This window comes from Eubalaena glacialis, chromosome 4 (genome assembly GCF_028564815.1).
Source record: "Eubalaena glacialis isolate mEubGla1 chromosome 4, mEubGla1.1.hap2.+ XY, whole genome shotgun sequence".
Classification (NCBI taxonomy): domain Eukaryota; kingdom Metazoa; phylum Chordata; class Mammalia; order Artiodactyla; family Balaenidae; genus Eubalaena; species Eubalaena glacialis.
The window spans coordinates 65,342,277-65,364,554 of NC_083719.1; the positions used below are offsets into that span (position 1 = coordinate 65,342,277).

The 22,278-nt window shown below is 36.9% G+C and overlaps 1 protein-coding gene across 4 annotated transcripts in view; it reads left to right on the plus strand.

Moving 5' to 3' along the window:
• ATG10 (autophagy related 10) overlaps positions 1-22,278 on the plus strand; it is a 229,622-nt gene that overhangs the window by 138,894 nt on the left and 68,450 nt on the right. For all 4 annotated transcript variants that reach the window (XR_009700818.1, XM_061189412.1, XM_061189411.1 and 1 more), the window contains exon 5: positions 13,155-13,252. Coding sequence is in view for 3 of the 4 variants with exons in the window: in XM_061189412.1 (XP_061045395.1) it covers positions 13,155-13,252 (98 nt within the window). In the remaining variant the exon portion in view is untranslated. The remainder of the gene's footprint in view (positions 1-13,154; positions 13,253-22,278) is intronic.

Below are 22,278 nucleotides of genomic sequence, written 5' to 3' on the forward strand. Positions count from 1 at the left end.
TATTTAAAAATAGCACTAACATTTCCTTCGGCCATCTATACATCTCCAATACCTCAGCTTCCTGCGATGCTGTTACTCAACTCATCCCCCTTGCCAAGAAGGTGGAACACCCTGTCTCCTCTGAGGCCTTGGCTAATAAAGCTTATTTAATGAGCAGCCGCGTGGAGTCCTCACCCTGCAGCGCAGCCGGGACTCCCCCCCTTCACGTCCTATGACTTAACCGGGTCAACATTTTGAGGCCCCTCCACCCTGGGCTCAGAGACAAGAGGAGCCACCTCCCCAGCCCACCCCTACCCTATTTCTCCTTTTCTATCTGGACTTATCAGCAGCATTTTGCATTTTGAACAGGCTTCTAACCTTTTCTGGATAGCTAAGACATCTGAATTTAGCCAGTGATATTTTATTTTTAATTAAAAAGTAGCTTAAGCTGCTTTGAATGTGTATTTGGTAGATTTAATCACTTGCTGCCTTATATTGTTTAATGGTCTCTAATTTTGCAGTGTTGGTGGTTTAACAAGCACTTAGGATTTAAAACACAAGAACAAATTCTCATAGACTCCCTGGTGAGAAGATTTTACTCTGAGGTGCAGCTCCTAAGAACTGACAATTTGGGGTAAATTTTCAACATGGAACATGGGGAGTTGAGGACACTGATAGTTCACCAATTCACAAACTCTTGCTGCAGATTTATCCGTATGATTATTACAGGCCTTTAAAACACTCACTTTATTGTAATTCTATTGGGTTTGGAGCCCAGGGGTTAAAGGAAGTTTCTTGTCAGTGAGCTGTGTTATACTAAAAAGTAGAAGGGGTTACATTTATTTACCAGAGGGAAGAAAAATGTCCTTCTAGGTTTTGGTTTGCAAGGGCTCTACCCAGTACCTTCTGGATTCAAAGCCATGTCAAGGCTGCAGGTAGAGGAAATAGGACACTACTTCTTCAATACTGTACTTTCATATAATTAGTATTCACCATAAGCAGTTAATCACCAGAGAAGAGCTCCCAGAGACAAAACAAGTTGTTTAGCTTGTCAGCATTAGGGAATCGGAGGTGCTGAAACATGACTGCTTCTAGCTGGAAGTGGGTCTTGCCGAGGCCGGCGGATGAGCTCATACGTGTACTTTGCTCTTATGTGCCAACAGCTCCCCTTACAGTACAGCACAGTAATTGTTCCTGCAAATCCATTTATATTTTAATGAAATTTGTATACTTCCTAAGATCTTTTCTTCATGACGGTTTTCTATTTCTTAAAAAAAAAACAAAAAAAACTAGCCTTTTTGGATCCTATTTGTATATTTTTAAGATGCTCTTTATTTATGTTTTTATAAAGGCAATCAAAATGAGTCATTTATTTTGTGTGGAAGCATTTCTTGTTCTCCACCCTCCCTACTCTGTGTTCTATAGAATGAGCATTAGGAATTTTTAAATTCCAGAATTCACTTAGTGGTTTTTCAGGTACATTAAAATACCACATTTAATTTTTTTAAAGCATACTGAATGTTTTCTTGTGGAGAAACATGAAAATTGGTTCTTTCATTTATCATAGTCTAATAATTTCTTTTCTCTTTTCTACCTAACTTAACCTAATGAGTATTCTAAAAATGTATCGTCCTTTACTCTGGAGTCAGAATTTTTCCTTTTTTCCCCTCAGTCCATTTCCTCTTTATTTGTTACGTGATTACTCTGGCCCTTCATCTGTTAAACAAATCTCTGTCAGTGTGGTGAATGGATTCCTAACATCTTCCTCTTATTCCAGATCCAGATTTTTCTTTGTCTCATTCTAAGAGAGTTCCGACCTAGAAAAAGGATGGCTATAAAATTTCTTGCTCAGGGGTCTTTTTTTGTTGCTTCAAAAATAGTTCACTTAGCCTTGTTTTTGACAGATATTTAGGATTTTTTTTTTTTTTTTTTGCATTTGACTCAGTAAAAATTAGTTTCTCTGCTTTGCTCTAAATTTTATTTCAGTACCTCTTGTTTTAGGTAAAGCAAGTGGTAAGTAATTCCCATTTAAATTGAGATGACCTTTTCTTTTATCGACTGGCTTAGGTGCCAGAGGAAATCTTTATTTTGTTTCTTGAAATGCAAATCATTGGACTGTGATTACCTCTTATTCCTTGATATGTCCAGTGTCCACCAGGCCAACTACTGCCTAAGACTCAGCTTACATGCCACTTACTGTTGTCACCCCCTTGTCATATCATATCACATTATATTATATATCATGTTGCACAATATCAGAAAAATATTTGTTTTCTTGTCCCCTATAAAATGGTAAGCTAGAATATAGGGGTTTAAGGTAAAAAGAGGGAGGAAGCAAATTAATAGTGAGTTCTTACAACCTACAAAGTGAACTTTATTCATAGCTCTGTGTGTGTGTGTGTAATACATATATGACTTATATATTCTTTGTCTTACTCATTTTTATACCCACAGTATCAACAAGTATTTATTGAATGAAACAGTGAGCAGGAATTTCTAACCATTTTTGCATAGAGCCCAAAGATGGAAACCTTGTGATGGTGCCTTATTTGAACTTTTCTGATGAGTTATATGGAAGGGAGTAATGCTGTTGTCTCCAGGAAACTCAGAACCTAAACCATCTATATATCTTTACTCTTTAGTCTGGTGCTTCCTAGAGACAGCAGGAATGCTTGACTAAGGAAAATAGAAAGTCCTGAGGACTAAAGGTGAGCATCTAAGCTAGGTGGGCAGCCCTGCCACTTCTATAAACACATATTTTTATTTGATCCTTGAAGGCAGACAGCATTCTGTTTCTGGGCATACGCAGAAACATTTCCACTACTTGGCCATATGGGAACTCCGTTCCCTAGGGTTTAACATGAACTTAAGAGAAGAAATAAGTCCTTCCCAGCACTCTTTTTTCCCTAACCACTCTTGCCATTTTAGGTTTGGGAGAGGTGGTGGGGCACGCTTAATACCATTTGCTACCCAGCAGTGGGTGAGAGGTAATTGCACTTCTCTCAAGTACTAATAAATAGCCTACATTCAGACAGTGCTTTGTAGTCTATGAAGTCCATTCTCACAAAGCACTCTTGTCTTCAAGTGCCCACCTGTTTTTCTCCCCCACTATTTTTTTAAAAAATAAATTTATTTATTTATTTATTTTTGGTTGTGTTGGGTCTTCCTTGCTGCGTGCGGGCTTTCTCTAGCTGCGTCGAGTGGGGGCTACTCTTCGTTGCGGTGCGCGGGCTTCTCATTGCGGTGGCTTCTCTTGTTGCGGAGCACAGGCTCTAGGCACGTGGGCTTCAGTAGTTGTGGTGCAGGGGCTCAGTAGTTGTGGCTCGCGGGCTCTAGAGCGCAGGCTCAGTAGTTGTGGCACACGGGCTTAGTTGCTCCGCAGCATGTGGGATCTTCCCAGACCAGGGCTCAAACCCGTGTCCCCTGCATTGGCAGGCGGATTCTTAACCACTGTACCACCAGGGAAGCCCTCCCCCAACTATTTTTGAAGTGCACCACGTTAAAGAATTATTTGTACCGTGCTAAAGGCTTCTAACTGCTGCTCATCATTCCAGCACCTTTTTATGTCCCAGTGTTCCCTTTTGAGGGCTTGACTTGGTCAAAAGCTGATGGTAAGTGTTAGAAATGTGGTGTAAACCTTAGGCATATACATAATGGCTTTGGGCTTCACCAGACTCCTAAGCTTACCTAGTTTTACCTTACAACTAGAGATTTCTATATTTATTTCAGCTTGAATTCTGATTAATTTCTTCCCTGTCTCTCTTCCTTTCCTTTGTTCGTGATCTCTATTGAAAAATAGGCCAAGTGGTTCTTCTCATTTTCAAAATATTTAATTCTTTGGTGCTGACATATGGATTCTTCTTGGGAACCGTTCTGACATATTTCTTTAATTAGTTAGAAGGGCTGCTTTTGAATAGGGAAGGAAACAACATTTCTTCCATTCAGCAACTGAATGTCTGTTTTTTCTGGAGATCCATTCTATTATTGGCCCAGGGAGTAAGAGTATAGAATTAAAAATGTAACCCAGATATTTCACGTAGAAGATTTATCCACTTGTTATATGCTTGAATGATGCTCATGGAGAAACAGGGCAAGAGAAATAGCCAGAGAATAATTCCTTCTTAAAGGCAGCATAACCAAACCAAGATAAATCCCAGCTCAAAGGAAGAATAATGAAAAGGTTGGAATTAGAATAGTATATACATCATCAGAGAGGAGGAGGAAGAGGCTTGTCCCTGGTGTGGAACAAGAGGGAGTCTTTGGACCATATAGAAGAAAATGACAGGAAAACAGGAAAGATGGGGGTTGGAGGAAGTTGGAGAATAAAAGTAAAATATTCATAGCTCTGCCCAACAATTTTCAAGGGAACATAACAGGTTGGCTTTTCTGAAGAGGCTGGGAAAAGCACTGGAGAAGGGGAGATGGGTGAGTGCCAAGCTGTAGGGCTGGAAAGCATGGCATATTTGGGGAACAATGAGAGGCTGGTTTGAGGAAAACCTCTATTCCAAATTGTAGAAGAAATGGTTGGAAAGATATGTTGAGGTAAAATTATGGAAGAGATGATGGATGGGATGGGGTTGGAGGATATAATGAAAGGGTGAAAGAGGTTGAGCAAAAGTGAATGGGATCAAAGGAGGGGTTTTCTAGAGCAGAAAGTATGACTGAGTAGAGCAGAGAGAGAATTAATGAAGGATGAGAAGAAATTATGAAGAGTGAAATTTAGGAAAAGGAATTTGGCTTTTTTAGTATAATTGTTAGAAATATTAAAAAAAATTTAATAGTCTCTTAGAATGAACTGGAAAGAACATATTTTCAGGGAAAATAGAGTGAGAGTTAAGGCTGCTTGTTGAACAGGAAAGAAAGGTGGATTAGAGGGGTACTTAAAGATTAAAGCAAAAATGATTCTAGTTAATTATTATAATGACCAGGAAATAGAAAATGACTTGGCAGATAATTTAGAGTCTTATTTGATAGTAGAGAATCTTTAAGAAAGTTCATATATGCCACTTATATTTACATAAACCATAGGTCTAGCCAAAGTCATAATAATGCAATGGAACATGAATTTTAGTGCATTAAAAAGAGATTCTAGGGGTTGAAATGAAATTTGAAGAGCAAACAGTGAAAGTTATTAAGAAAAATAATGAAAAATTATTTAACTAATATAAATATATTCAAACCGAAAAGTTTAAATAATAGAGGGAATTTAATGAGAATTATTTGTTGAACCAGGTAAATGTTTGAAACATTATGGGGAATTAGGGTACAAATAGGATGCTGGGTTAGAACACATGATGGGACTAGAATCCCATTGAAAAGTCAAGCCCTAATTTTAAAATGTATTAAAGAAAATGTGCAACAAAACTACAGGGACACCTAATTAGCTAAAAGGTTTATTCAAACCTGTGTTAGTACAAAGCATCACATACACAAAAAGCAACAGATTTTACATGGATTCAGAGGACAGGAAGAGAACATGAAAAGGCAGACAAATTTATTTTCTTACCAATAAGGGACTATACTTTAGCTTTCCTGGACAAATAAATGTGTTGTGGACCATAAAGAAGAAACATTTCTTTGCTTACTCTTGACAAAACAAGCCCTGTTTGAAACATCCATTAAAACGTACTTGAGTGCCTACTGTGTGCACAGCACAAAAACTCATTAGCCTATTTAAAAAATATGCTGAGGAAAATCACTGCCTAACTGGAAACTAGTATATTGGTTTTCTCCTCCTTTAAAGTCACCAAAGCAGAGTTTGTTAAGTCCATATATTAGGTGCTGTGCTGAGAAGGTGATCATGGGAAGGAGATCAAGTTGGATGGATAGTCAAGGTGCTGCTGCAGGTGTTAACAGGTCCATGTTCTGTGGGGTACTGAGATTTGAAGAAAGCCAGGAGTCCAAAATGCTGAGTACTGGTATGCCAGAGCAAGAGGTTGGAATCAAAACCTCGGAACACTTTGGGTAGGATTGAAAGTAGAGTGCATTCTGCTTTAGAACCAGCAGACCTAATGTTGTAGATATTCATCTGGTGATGTGGTCTTCGGAGTTCTGATGAATAGCTGTATCTCAGAGTTGGTGTCTCAGGTACCTTGTAGACCCAGTGTTGCTTCCCTTGGAACATTTTCTGATTCAGAGATTCTTCAAGAAGGTCTTGTGTGTACTTCAACTAGGTTAAGTGTTTAATTTAAATGAGAGGTTATAGCATCACCTGCATTATTGTAAGTTCTTAACACAGTGTGTGGACAGTTTAAGGTGACCCCCAAATTACTCCTCTTTGTGCTGTTGGGCATATTTCTCATAAAGATGGATTGCAACATACATAAACTTTCTCATGTAACTGAAAGATGTCTTACATTTATTTTCCACTCAAAATTACTAGACAAATATATGACATTTAAAACATCGGGGATGATAATTTTGAAAATTGATAAATATTAAGCAAGACTTATAAACCATTTATCTGGGGTGTATTAGTTAGGTTAGCATATACTTAGTTGCAAATAATTGAACCTGCCCATGATAAGCAGAAAAGGATTTATTGGAAGGGTAGATTGTAGAGTCAATTGAAGGCAAAAGTGTTACAATGTCTACCTCTCTTTGGCTTTAGTGGTGGGGAATGGGGTTCTGCCTACCACTTATTTTGGAATTTATCTCCCAAGTAGGAACTATGTTTGGATGCTGAAAAATCAAATATTCACTATACCTTTATCTACTTAACACTATAGATTTATATGAGTGTTTTACATAAATGAAAAGCTTTTAATCAATGAATTTTTAATCATGATTGTTCAGTCTTTATTCTTAGTAATAATTGTGCTAATTGCTCTAGAAATAATATTGAACATTTATCTATCCAAGCATTGGAAAATATTTATGCACAAGACATGAAAATGTTTCTGGAGTGCATAGATGAATAAAGGAATCAGAGATGATTGATGCCCTCAAGGAGCTTACAGTCTACTGAGGGAAACAGGACAGGTTTGAAATTCACTGTAACAAGTAGAATATGTTAAGGGCCATAAGAGAGGTAAAAATTGTCACCGGCAGAGAATAGGTTAGTGGTTGATAGAGGCTGGGTGGGGGGGTGGGGGGGTGGTAGAAATGAGAACATGTTGGTTAAAGGGTACAGATTTTCAGATATAAGATGAATAAGTTCTGGGAGTCTAATGTACAGCATGGTGACTACAGTTAACAATAGTGTATTTATACTTGAGAGTTACTAAGAGAGTAGATTTTAAATGTTCTAACCACATTAACACATATACACACACACAAATGGTAAATATGTGAGGGGATGGATGCGTTAACTAGCTTTATTGTGGTAACCATTTCCCAATATATACATATATCAAATCATCATATTGTACACCTTAAACTTACACAATGCTATGAATCCATTATATCTCAATAAAGCTGGGGGGAAAATTACCACCAGGCCTCAGAGGGCAGAGATTACCTTGAGCTGGAGTGATCAAGAGAGGCCCTGGTTGGACTTGGGATTTGTCCATGCATTGATGAGGGAAAGGGCAGGCCTGGCCTACTAAGAAACCTAGGAAAGGCAAAATTCTAGATACTCCTAGGTTAGGCAATGCTGGTAGAGACTACTAGTGACAACAAAAACAACACCACAACTAATATGTGTGTATCACTTTATAGTTTACAAAGAGCTCCTGGGTACTGGTCAGAATGCAGAGTCTGGAGCTGGAGTGCCTTGGTTCTGATTCCTCACTCTGCTAATTACTATGTGACCTTGTGGAAGTTACTGAACTTTTTGTTTCCTTTCTTTCATCATCTAAAAAAGTGAGATAATAATAATAATACCTACTTTATAGAGTTTTAAGGTTTGTGAGCTAATACATAAAGTGGGGCTTGGCATGTAGTACCTTCCAGTAATGCTGGCTGAGTTCTGTGTCCTGGACCTCACAATAACACTGTAAGATAGGAAATGTTACTATTCTCAAGTACAGTCATACAAACTGAATGCTCAGCGGGGTTAAATGGTTTATTTATTCAAGGGTACATAGAAAACTATGGAGGTAAGACAAACTCTTTAGCCTTTTTATTTTACTGCACGATGCAGTAACCAAAATTTAAGAAACATTAAAGAGAAGTTGCCATAATCTATACTTTTGGAATTTTCATTCAGATTTCTTGAGGTTAATAAAGACTCAAAATGCAAAAAATGTATGTAGGAATAAATAAAAATTACAGAATTAGCCAGCATAGTAGCTGATGTGAATGTACATGAACAATTAACACTCATTTCATATCACAATATAATTTTCTCACTGAAGCAAAACTGAATTTTCCCCTTTGATGGAGCATCATCTCTGCCTTACTGTGGAGTGTGACATGAATTTTTATAGACTTCAAAGCTCTCTTGAAGACAATATATTGAATAATGACGTATTTCATTGTGAAAAATCCACCCTTTCCTTTTTATTTCTAGTGACCACATTCAGAACATTATTCTTACATTTACTCTAAATAATTTATACTCTCTCTAATCTTCTTTTTAGGAGTTACGAAATTTTAGTGAAAGCATGCACCACAGGTTAAAGGTGACTTCAGCATGCTTGCACTAGAGTTAGGTAGTGCTAGTGAAATATCTCACGCTGTTATTTGATTCATGAAAACTAATAGCCCTGAGAAATTTAATTTAGAAAGCTGAACATTTTGAGTAATATATAGATTACTTGACATGTAGGTTATTATTCAATTGAGAGATTTTATATGAAAATGTTAAATTAAATGCTACTGGCAGTTGCTAAAGATTGTACTTTTTAATTATTCTATTTTTCTTCCAGTGTCTCTGCCTCTTTTGTCACTGACATTTTATTATAGGTTGCTGAGAGAATATTCCTTTAGCTCAAATGTGTATTATCACTCCAGGTGATAGAAACACATAGTAGGCACTCAATAAACACTTGTGAAACAAATGACCTTAATTTACCATGCTCACTTTGTAGGTTGCTGCTGAAATTATTTCAGCTTCTACTTCTATTTTTCAAGTATGCAAGGGATTTTACTGAGCTTCTCAGCTTCAGTGTGATTAATGAGATTTCTAAGCATGTTGAAATTGGTGCTATCGAATATCTTGGGTCTGAAACTAGGGAGTTGTTGATTGAGTATGCTTATGTCTCCTCTGACTGAGGCCAGACGGAAAAAATAGACCCTATAAACAGGGCTTAAAGTTCTTGATTGAAGATAACTTCAACTGAACATGAAGGCACAAAATAATATGTTTCATGAGTTTAACCAAGTATTTGTTTATGTCCACATTTTAATTTTATTTTATTTTTATAATTTTTATTGGAGTATAGTTGCTTTACAATGTTGTGTTAGCTTCTACTGCACAGCAAAATGAATCAGCCATACATATACATATATACCCTGCCCTGTGGATTTCCCTCCCGTTTAGGACACCACAGTGCGTTAAGTAGAGTTCCTGTGCTTTACAGTATGTTCCCATCAGTTGTATTTTATGTATTTTATACATAGTATCAATTGTGTATATCCACATTTTAATTTTAAGTTAAAGCTTTGGGTCTTCAGTTTTCATAAATAGATAGATTCAAAATCACAAAATTCTTCATGTTTCTGCCATATTTAAGGTTTTATGATGTGATTTTAAAAAATATATTTGACTATCTCATTTCAATGATTTCAGTGGGATATCTGAAGACTCCATTTTGGTTTTGTAATACAGTCATATTTGAATATATTTGCATGTCAATTGCATATGTCATGGTTTTGAAGATATTGCTGATCAGGTCAGCATTTTTTGTCTTTGAATAAAGGATCACAAAACTAACTTTTGTATGTTTTTGCTCTTGAAGGTGTGAACTATGACTAGGCAAACCGGTGATGAGGGCTTAGGGAAAAGAACCCACATCATACTTCATTAAATCATTATTGTCATATCTGTATGTGAGAGACAAAGCTATATTACCCAGATCTTCTGTAGTGTAAATGGTTGGCAGAAACTGGAGAGACTGACACTCTTGTCAAAGTAACTTGCGCAAGCACTCATTTGATCATCATTAATATGTATGTTTTTAAACAGTTTTCTAAACACATTAGAGAATCCAATCACATCCATTCACTTAAAAAACACTCTCCTCTTTGTAGCAAGCAGGTAGCACTCTTATAGACATACATAAAAGAGTATCATGCATCTTTCTATGTTTTGAACTTATTTTTTATTCCTTGTGATTGTCCCTTATTCTGAGCTAACCAGGTCATTTTTAAATTCTTATATTTAAGGTGTTAAATTTTTTTCTCTAAATTAGGTGTTGCCTGAAAACTTATGACACATACCCTTAATTCTAGCATCAAATCTGATGAAAATATTCTATAACATTTGTTTTGGGTCTCTCCACATTGTTGCTAGGCTGCTGATTATTGCATTTTGTATGAATGTTTCCAGCAGAGTATGCAGGGTTTTGACAGTGGTAATAGCCAAACCATTTACTCCATCTTAGATTTTTAGCTGAAATATTTTAAGGAATAAAATTGAGATCATTACTGATTACCAGATTTTAAACCCAGCATTCTTCTCTAGGTATGCAAAGCCTTTCCCGGTCTTAGAGGAAATAAAGTTAAGGAAAGCATCCTTTCACTTGTCATTTATTCAGTAAATATATATAAAGCATTTGCAGTGTGTGAGTGAGGCTTAGAACTGCACAGCAGGGCTGCTGTGGTGAAAGGACAGATGCAGTCTTCACCCTCAGAGGCAGCACGGAATAGCAGGAGGAGCACTGAACTGTGAGTCCTGAGATTCCAGCTCCAGTGCAGTCATGAACTGGCTCCATAATTTTGGCAGATGTATATTTCCCAAGACCTTGGTTGCCTTATCTATAAAATTAGTAACTATACCAGCTATAATATTTTATTATCCTACAACTTGATTTCTTTTAACTTTGACATCTGAAAATTATTTTAAAAGCATGTCACCTTTTAATAATTTGATTATTTGGTTTGCTATCTGACACTGACGTACCTAAGATGCTATTACCCTCTTCCAACATCAATACACACACACACACACACACACACACACACACACACGTGTATGTGCATATTTTGAAGATGTGTAGTGCTTGAAATTAAAGTTTGGCCCTATTCTGTAAATGTGTTCAGAAAATAATATAACACAGATATTGAAGGCAGCTTGTTTTAAACTTGTAGCTAAACATGACATTCAAATGTTAATTGGATGAATAAATCTTGTTCATTTTACAGACATGGAAATGTCAATGGAATAAAACAATTTATCACAAGATAATGGTTTCCTGCCACCAGATAAATGCCAAGATGAAGATACTTATTGAAAATGTATCAAAATATTCTATTGCTATTTATTGAAAATAAAGGTTGAGAAGAGTTCAACTTTTCAGGTCAAACATGAGAAATGCCCTGCCTATGGTATTAGTATGTTACTGTATCAAACACAATGTGCATGGTATAGCAACATGAGAAAATTCTAAGAAATAATGGTCTATAAATGAACCTTTTAGCTTTAAGGTATGAGAATTACTGGAATGGTGCAGTGGGGGCTAGGAGGAGACACCTAATATATATTGAACTCTTGTTATGTGCGTGACACAGTCCTGGTGTGTTCACTGATGTAAACTGTTCACAAGAGCAGGATTTCTTTTTTTTTGGCTGTGTCGGGTCTCTCTTAGTTGCGGCACGCGGGCATAGTTGCCCTGCGGCATGTGGGATCTTAGTTCCCCGACCAGGGATCGAACCCACGTCCCCTGCATTGGAAGGCGGATTCTTAACCCCTGGACCACCAGGGGAGTCCCAGGAACACGATTTGAAAAGGATTATTATCCTCATTTTTTCAGGTAAAGTTAAAAGCAAAATAGTAAATCAACTATATTTCAATTAAAAAAAAAAAGAAGCAAAATAACTTGCAGTCACATACAGAATAAGTGCCAATACTAGGATTCAGACTCAGCCCGGACTTCAAATTTTGTGCTCTTCTCCTACACCCCACATCTTTACTTGTACTCCGTAAGTATGAATGCAATACCTTTTGGTTTGGGGACTTTTGAGTAGATTATTTCCCCAAGTTTTGTTGTACCTGATGACCAAATACTTCTTTGGATCTAATATGCTGATGAGTCTTCTTTAAATGATATTGTCTACTTGCCTAAAGAAAAGAGCACACCCATAGGTCTTGAGGACTTGGTTAGCTCTAAATGGGCCAAGTAGCACTAAATTCTAATGTTAAGACCACCTTCTTTTCAGCAGTGTGTGGTTTTAAAGTCCTTAGGTAATTCCCTCTTTCTGCTTTCTTTTCTGAACCTAGATGTCTATTTCTCCACTTATTTTGTGTCATAGTATTCTTCGTAAAATACATTATTTGTGTGATTACGAATATAGGCAAATAATTGAAGTTGCTTAAACAAAGAAAAGGAGGTTTATTGTTCACTAAAGCTCTTACTGATCTCTTCATGCCAAGCCCTTCTCAAGTCCCTCCACCCCTAAGATCTCTTCTCCACCTGCCACAAACAGTGGGTGTTAATGTCTCCCTCCTCTGGACTCTCGAGAACTGCAGCTTTCCTCTGGCAGACCATTCTACGTAGGATTTTAGTATCAATATTTACTGATATACTTGTCATAATTTCCCTAGTAGGGAAATACTCCTTACTAGGAGAAACTGTGTGCTTTCCTCCTCTCTATTCCCCATGGTACCCAACAGAGTGATTTGAACATTACAGATATTCAGCCAACGAAAGGGTGAAAGAAGCATATGTATGGTCTCTGATTTAAGGATTAGAGGAAGTATTAAGACTTCAGAGGTATCTATAGTACACCCGTGTGAATATGTGAGTCTACCTGGTCCTTTGCCGATGCTTCTGTTTATCAGTTCTCTCTAAAACACATTTGGATCTTATTTATTTTGTAAAAATTCCTAGAGGCAATAAATGAGCAGATAATTTAACGGTTAGATGGTTACAAAGGGGACAAGTTTGAATGTTTACATTCCCTCAGAAAGAAAGTAGTAATTCATATAGCACTCTTTTGATATATAAATAGTGTGTGTACTAGTAAAGATTTTTTTAAAATCATAATATACTTTCAGTAGTTTTAGATAGACATCAAGCACCATTGTGTCAAATGGATTACTAACTGACAGTCTTTACCATGCACTTTCACAGATGGAAGCCCTTTAGCTCTGAAGGACATATGGGAAGGAGTTCATGAGTGCTATAAGACTCGGCTGCTGCATGGACCGTGGGACACTATTACCCAACAGGTTAGAGAGTATTTTCATTGTATTATATGTGATTCTTTCCCTCTGCTCGTCTTTTCTTCTAGTTCTCTCTCCTACTTTTTTTTTTCCTGTTTCACTCCTCTACTTCCTTACAGATTTCAGTTCAAAGACAGTTTCCTTTAATACATCTTCCCAGATCCAGGCTTGGTTTAGCCTATCTGTTATAAGCCCTCATAGCACCCTGTAATTTTCCTTCATAGTGCATCTTACAGGTTTAAATTATCTATTTGGATTTTTTGAAAAAAATTTAATGTCTGTCTTTTCCATTATACTGTGTGCTCCCATGTGGGCAGACCCTGTTTTTTTTTCCCCTCTTCACTGTATACCCAGCACCAGCACAGTATTTATCATACAGTAGGTGTTCAATAAAAATGTATTAAGTAAATGAGAATAGAAACAAAGTTGGCATACACACCAAGAAATAGATGATTTAGCTTGTGTCACCTATAATGCTTCAGAGTTCTACTAATAGGTGCATTTGCAAAAAAAATTAACTTTTGATTAATAATAAGTTTGCAATAGTGATCTGAAAAAGTTGAGAAAATAGATCTACAAAAGTAGATATAAAAAATAGATTTGCGAAAGTAGAGGAAAATAGATTTGTCAATCATATAAGTCATTATTACTGCCCTGCTAAAATCAGTAGTTAATTATTTTAGAAATTTAAAAATACTTATCACCTTTCAACCAATCATGTTCTCTTTAAAAGTAATTTTTACTTATATCAAAAATCTTATTTTTTTCCCAGCCTCTGTTAAGCTTAGTCAAAGCTTCCTTTAAAAATGACTTTATCAGCCATTCGAATTTTTATGCCCTCTTACGTGTTTGATCACAATAATGACAGTTTACCTCCCAATCAACTTAAGAATCCTTAGCATCTCATAAGTAGTTCTTTGGCAATGACTGCAAATGACCATTTTCTAGGTTTTAATTGAGGACAAAACTAGTTTTTAAGTATATGAATCACACTGCCCCTCAAATTAATCCTTTTCTTTCTCTTCCTACTGTCACCTTCCTAGTTCAAGCCCTGTTGCCTCATCTGGAACAATTAGTAAAACCTCCTACTTTGGTCTTCTGCTCCTTTCCTCCCTGCTCCTTCCCTCTAGTCAATTTTTCCTAACCATGCTGCTCTTATCTTACCCATGTGCAAACCTGCAATAGCTGTCCAAGGGGCTGTGGTATGTGGTCTAAATGCCTTGCTGGGGTTCCAGTGGCTGCCGTTCCCTGGGTCCCACCAGCCCTTTCAAGCTTTTCTCCTACGCCTCCACGCTACACAGTTTCAGCTACTGCCAAGCATGGCTGTTCACTTCCCCAGACCCATTTTGTGCAGTTTGTTCTTGGAATTCTTTCCAGGTTTCATGCTTTCCCTGTTGCCTTTGTTCTATCTTTATATATCCCCCTCGTTCTTTCATATGTTCCTTTCTCGGAAACCACTTCAGCTTACAAAAATGGCCCCCTCTGAAATGCCATTTCTGTAGACCAGGAATCAGTGGTTGCTCTGAAGAAGGATAATATAATGAGATATATAAGCAAATCCATCATAAAGATTTTTGGCAAGAGCATTTTATTTTATGCAAAGTGTTTTAGATTAACCTTTAAGTATGTCAAGGTAAGCGCTAAGCGTTTCAACTTCCAGTGTCTTGTAAGTGACCACAAACTGTCCAAAAATGTAGAGTCAGAATCCACAGGACCCAGAAAATGTTTGGTTGTGAGAGTCAAGGAAGACGGCAAAGGATAGAGGAAGGGAGCATCCAAAAATACATATGTATTTAACTTCAGGGCCTTTTTGCTCTGCTCCTTCTCAATCACGTTTTACATTGTGCACCTGAGCCCGAATCTTATTTTTTTCTTTTTTCTGTCACTAGCATCCGTATTATTAATCTCCTCAGTGCAAACCTATAGCACAATTCCAGGTGGTCTATGTCATTTGGGTTTTAGTTCCACATGTCTCCGTTCTGGCATGTGACATATGAATAAGATTTTGAAGTCAACCATATTTTCTTAGCTACCTAATATGATGTCGCCAATAGATTTCATTCCATTGATGGAATTCCTAAGTTGCTAAACCAACCACATGAACCAATCTGTATGTAGATAGTTTTTAATGAAATTGACTAGTATCTTTTAGTTTCCAGGCATTTAAGCATCATAGAGACAGCCTGTTAGCAGACCATATTTTTCCTACTTGTCAAAGTATGGTAGTAATGATCAAATCCTATCACAATAAGCATTACTATCTCAATACCAAGTATGAGGCCCACTTATTGGGAGGGATATTTGATATAACCAAACTACAACATAACTGTAACATTTAGATGTTCCTTTGGGATTTGTCTTACTGGGATTGATCTTGTGGACAGGTATCCCCACTTGTGATAACACACTTTGCTTAAGCTTTAGAATTGCTCATCACAGTGTATGTCCAGGCATTGAAGACCTAGCAAGGGAAACTCATTTGTTGTCATTGTACTTACTTGGTATTTGAAAGTCATTATGAATATTTACTTTGGAGGTCTTAGCTTTTAATCCCAGTTTAGTTAATGGGTTGCTATTTATGTGGTGTTCTTTGCTTGAGATCTTTGAGAGAGTGTGTCCTCAATTTTGTAAGGCTCCATGTGGAGAAAAAATAGGGTGTCCTCAGTGCTGTGAAGGGGAGGGTGTGATACAGCACTGGGGAAGAATGAGCTGATAGAATATTGGTGGCACCAAATAGTAGACACCATTTTGCAGGATTATACTAAAGAACCATTAGGTTGCAGACTGAACATGATAATAATATCCTGTCCTCCAGAGTGGCTTAAAAACAAAAGTAGCCTTTGCATAATATAACATGCATTTCACTTCATTTTCAGGCTTGACTGTGCTCATATAGTTTATTGCTCTTCATCTTTAGTAATCACACTTCTGTTCTCTCAGCATTTGTCTTGATGATAAGGACCTATTCATGTCAGATATGAACTCTCTCTTTTGAAGACAAGCCACTCATGAATCTCATACATTTGATTATGGTGATTACTTACCTGCTTTTGTCCGACATTACGGACTACCTATTATCTCAACCCTGCAGCCTAATAAAGAACTTCCAGAAGAAGAAAGTGAACAGATGCCTAGATTGGATCTGCCTAAATTTGGTACAGTGAATGTTACAATAATAATCACTGGAAGGTGTGGGCTCTATGCTTTAGGTAAAGAACTCCTGTAATCTTAGCATGAGCTAAAATTAGATGATAAGAAATCATGCTTTCAATTTTACTCAAAGATATGTGTAAATACACATATCTTCAGATAAGTGTATCAGATAAGTAATTTTTTCTTACCATCTCCTTTTTTTAACTTTATTTGGAAAATTACAAACATAATACAAAAGTAGAGGTAATAGTATAGTGCACTTGCAAACTAATGACCAATCTTATTATTTTGGTATCTCACCCAATCTGGAATTTTTTGGTAGCAAATCCTAGACATCATATTATCTCGTCCATTCTCATCCATGAGTATTTAAGTATGTATCTTTGAAAGATAAGGGCTCAATATCAAAAAAACAAACAACGCAATCAAAAAAATGGGTGGAAGACCTAAATAGACATTTCTCCAAAGAAGACTTACAGATGGCCAAGAGGCACATGAAGAGATGCTCAACATCACTAATTATTAGAGAAATGCAAATCAAAACTACAATGAGGTATCACCTCACACTGGTCATAATGGCCATCATCAAAAAATCTACAAACAATAAATGCTGGAGAGGATGTGGAGAAAAGGGAAACCTCTTGCACTGTTGGTGGGAATGTGAATTGATACAGCCACTATGGAGAACAGTATGGAGGATCCTTAAAAAACTAAAAACAGAACTACCATATGACCCAGCAATCCCACTACTGGGCATATACCCTGAGAAAACCATAATTCAAAATTACACATGTACCCCAGTGTTCATTACAGCACTATTTACAGTAGCCAGGACATGGAAGCAACCTAAATGTCCAATGACAGGTGAATGGATAAAGAAGATGTGGTACATATATACAATGGAATATTACTCAGCCATAAAAAGGAACGAAATTGGGTCATTTGTAGAGATGTGGATGGACCTAGAGTCTGTCATACAGAGTGAAGTAAGTCAGAAAGAGAAAAACGTATAATATCGTATAATAACGCATATATGTGGAATATAGAAAAATGGTACAGATGAACCTATTTCCAGGGCAGGAATAGAGACACAGACATAGAGAATGGACATATGGACACAGAGGGGGAAGGGGAGGGCGGGACAAATTGGGAGATTATGTTTGACATATATATACTTCCATGTGTAAAATAGATAGCTAGTGGGAACCTGCTGTATAGCACAGGGAGCTCAGCTCCGTGCTCTGTGATGACCTAGATGGGTGGCACTAGGGGCGGGGTGGTTGGGAGGGAGGTCCAAGAGGAAGGGGATATATGTATACATATAGCTGATTCACTTCGCTGTACAGCAGAAACTAACACAATATTGTAAAGCAATTATACTCCAATAAAAAAATAAAAGTGAATAAAAGATAAGGGGTCTACAGAGATGTTTGTAGCAGCTTTATTCATAATAGCCCAAATGGAAACAACTCTGAAGTCCTTTAGGAGGTGCATGGTTAAACAAACGGTGGTACATCCTTAGCACGATACTACTCAGCAATACAAAGGAACCAACTATTGATACGCTTAACAACCCGGATGAATCTCCAGAGAATTATTGAGTGCAAAAAATCAATCCCCAATGTTTGCCTAGTATATGATTCCATTTAGCTAACATTTTTGAAATGAGAAGATTATAGATTGGAGAATAGATTGCAGTTTTCAGAGGTTATGAGTAGGAGGAAAGTGGGTGTGGTTATACAAGTCAGCAAGGGAACCTTGTGGCAGTGGAAATGTTCTGTATCTGACTGTGTCAATGTCAGTGTCTTGGTTGTGATAATATACTATAGTTTTGCAAGATGTTACCATTGGGGGAACTGAGTGAAGGGTATGAGTGATCTCTTTGTATCATTTGTTACAGCTGTGTGTTAATCCACATTTATCTCAAAATAAAAAAGCTTATTTAAAAAAGGTAAGGATTCTTAAAAAACATAACCACAATTCTGTTATCACAACTAAAGTTGTTAATAATTTCTTGATATCATTAAATAAGCAAATGTTTGAATTTCCCCAATTGTTTCCTCTTCCCTCCCTTCCTTCCTCCCTCCCTCCCTCCCCTCCTCACCCTCCCTCCCCTCCCCCATCTCCCTCCCTCCCTCCTTCCTTCCTTCCTTCTTTCTTCTTTCCTTCTTTCCTCTCTCCCTTCCTCCCTCCCTTCCTTCCTCTTCTTTTTTTAAATAGTTTCTTTGAATCAGGATCCAAATAAGGTTTATACATTAAAATGGTTAACATCTCAAGACTTTTGAAACTAAAATTCTCATTCCTTCCTTTTTTTTTTTTTCTTGTAGGTTTTGTTAAAGAAAAAAGGTTGTTTGTCCTGTAGTATTTGCAGTCTGGATTTTTTTTTTTTTTTTGATTGTGTCTCTGTGGTGTGTTTACTATGTTCCTCCCTATTTTTTATATACACTCCTAGTTAGATCTGGAAGCTTGATCAGATTCAGGTTTAGTATTTTAGGGCAAGAATACTTCATCGGTGATTCTGGGTACTTTTATAAGGAGGCACATAATATTTGGTTTTTGCTCTTTTTTGTGATGTTAGCAGCCATTGATGATTATTGCCTAGACCCATTAATTCATTAGAGGGGTTGCAAAATGGTAGTGTTCTAATTCTATCATTCATTATTTATTAGCTGGACTACTTCTATAATGACAGAGTTTCCCTCACCAGCTTAGTTACTTGAGGTGTGCTTTGTATAGAAAAGGCAGGATAAATGCTTGATTCTTTCTCTTTATGTTCTAGCTTTCAAGATAATGAGTTGGTTCTGTAGCATCCTCCAAAGGTGACCAAGAAAGTTTTTTTTATGAAGTCATGGATATAAATGTTTTATGTATTTCAATTCATTGTAGTGATTACCTTTATTGATGCTTGGTTTGTCTCATCTTTGGCCAGTGTAAATCTCTCTCTTTTTTTGGGGGGGGTGGTGCTGTGCTGTGTGGCTCGTGGAATCTTAGTTCCCTGACCAGGGATCGAACACAGGCCCACAGCAGTGAAAGTGCTGAGTCCTAACCACTGGACTGCCAGGGAATTTCCATGGCCAATGTAAGTCTCTAAGTTGACTCCTGAGTTATTTTGATACAACCCAAGTAGCTTTGATGGCTTCTTGCTTTTTGATATGACAAGTTGATGCCCAGACTTGGGCATTCTCCAAGGAGGCTTGCCCCCTTCCAGAGTCCTTATCTAGGTGCTGCACCAGACAGAGTGGATTTAACTTTGGGCACTACCACTTACTAGCTGTATGACCTTGGGCAAATTACAAAAACTCTCCGTGTCTTACTTTTCCATTAAAATTAATGGCAGCATCTACATAGAGTTGGTGGGAAGAGTAAGAGAGAGGGTTGTATACAAAACTCAACCTGTGTCATCTCCTTTCAAAGATATTCTTTCTAACACCTGAACTGTGTGCTTTAGATTTGGAAAACTAAGACTTTTGAGGTACCTTGTTTTCTGATTTTACATGTCTGGAGAAGGCTGTCCAACTACAGGTAAATGAATGGGTTTGGGTGGATAGAAGTGGAAAGAAACTCAATGATTATTTTTCCATGTGATCCCACACAAGTACTGTGAGAGAACTGGATTAGGAGGAGCCTTGAATACACATTCTGCATGCCCCAAATACCACTAATTTCATTTTGAAGATTTTAGCATGTCTAAAACATGCAAAGGTATGATAATTAATTTCAGTGAGTTTTCGTATTTCCATGATAAATCTCTCAGGGTAAAAAACCAAAACACACACACACACAGACACACACACACACAAACACACACACACACAACAAAAATCTAAAACTCCTTAGGTACCCTTTGGTAGATAGATTGCTTTTGACTCTCAGTGATGCAGGAAGTCACTGGTTAAGGATTCTTAAATAATGAAGCTTGATATGTTGCCTGGTGATTTATAATGATGGCTGATAAACTGATGATTTAATTGTGCTTCCTCTAGTAATAATCTTAAGTGCTCAAGTGAAGTTCCAGTGATTGGCTTTTTTCTGAGCTCAGTGTCCCTAGTGTCTCTAGGCATCATCTTTTACACAACATCCGATAACTGACTTTTAACTGTTCCTATTTTAAATAATACAAATCAATTAAAACACCCAGCTGTTTAACAGAACTTCTCAGTGTTGGTATAGGTCTCGGTGGGTATTTCCTGATGGCTCATAATGACATCAATTTAGTGCACCTGGTAGGATCAGTGTGAACTGGAAGTGGCTTAATTCTTAAATGACAAGAAAATTAAGAAGCCTTTATGGATTGCTGCTGCTGCTTCAGAATCACTGCCAGCTCCACTGCTGGCTCTTTCACAGTAGAGTTTTATTTAAATGGGACTGCAGACATCATGTGATTGTTTTCTCTGTAATTTGCTACTAATTTGTTGATTCTGAGTTTCTAGGTATTTATTCTGGACATTAATTCGTCACCTTAGTGGGTAGGTTTATAATCCTGTAGTAATTATATCTATCTTGCAGACTTTTTGTAGAAACCCTCCAATGTTTTAACAGTACTCAGTAATTCTACCACACTTCCCTGTTTTAGGAGAGTTAATGCTTCGTTGTGTGTCACTTTGTTTGGTATCCTGGGGTAATGATGACAGTGCTATTTTCCTTTGTTGGTAATTATTTTTAGATTGTCAATCTGCACATGCATTGTGACTTTTAATGTTTATTGAATGTTGATGCTGTGGATTCCATACATCGTCAGAGTACTTCACTCTCCATATTCATTTTTTTTTAATCAATTCAGAAATATCCTCTGTCACTCACAATCTATCGTGCTTTTCTTGTTTGGCGGTAAAAAACACATTTTTGTAAGTTTTATTTGTTCCTCAGATTTTCCTTACATTAAGAGGTACGTGAAAGTTCTTTCTCATTATCTTTGACTAAATAATTAATTTTTCTCAAAATTTTTTTGACTTTACACCCTGGAGTGTTTTAGAAAATCTTAACTTCATACTAAATGCTATTTAGGCATTGAAATAATATTACTTTCTTGTCCAGCTTTTGATTACTAAGTTAATTTCTAAAATGTTTTGTTTTATTCCATTTCAATGAGAGTTCAAGATACATAGTTAAACAAGGAATGTATTTCTTATAATAGCCAGCTTATTCATTTATATTTGGGTCTTATTTCTTTAAATTGAAATTTATTTCAGTAGACAATAAAAACAAGAGACTGGTTAGTTAATGTTTTCTGTTATATGTATATCTGGTTGAGCAGAATATTGCTTAGCTTTTTACCATCAAAGTTGCACTTTTGACTCAGCGTCTGAATTGAATTTATATGAGGGCTTTCTTTAAAGAATTTTCCAGCATTTCATTGATCCTTAGAACTTTTATTCCTAAAAAAGGAGCAGCTTAAGAAATAGAGACATAGATGTAGAGAACAAACATATGGACACCAAGGAGGGAAAGCAGGGAAGGGGGTTGGTGGTGGTGGGATGAATTGGGAGATTGGGATTGACATATATACTCTAATATGTATAAAACAGATAACTAAGAATAAAAAAAGGGAGCAGCTTATAAATGTGAAAATAAAATACCATTTAAAATATTTAATAATTAATTTTAATATTACTCATCTTAACACATTTCATTTTGATAATTACCTACCATCAATTTTTAATTTTTAATAAACATCTTAGTTCCAAAACTTCAAGTCTGAGGAATATTTATATTCTTATTTCTAGTTTTTGAGAAAGAGGTTATTGATGGGTGGGCTGTAAAGCAGCAGCTAGAAGCAGGTAGACAAGCCTGGGGGAGTGGAAAGGCAGGCACCAGACCCAGAGGGGATGGAAGATGGACTCTGCAGACAGGCTTATCCAGATATCTGTAAGGGTATAAGC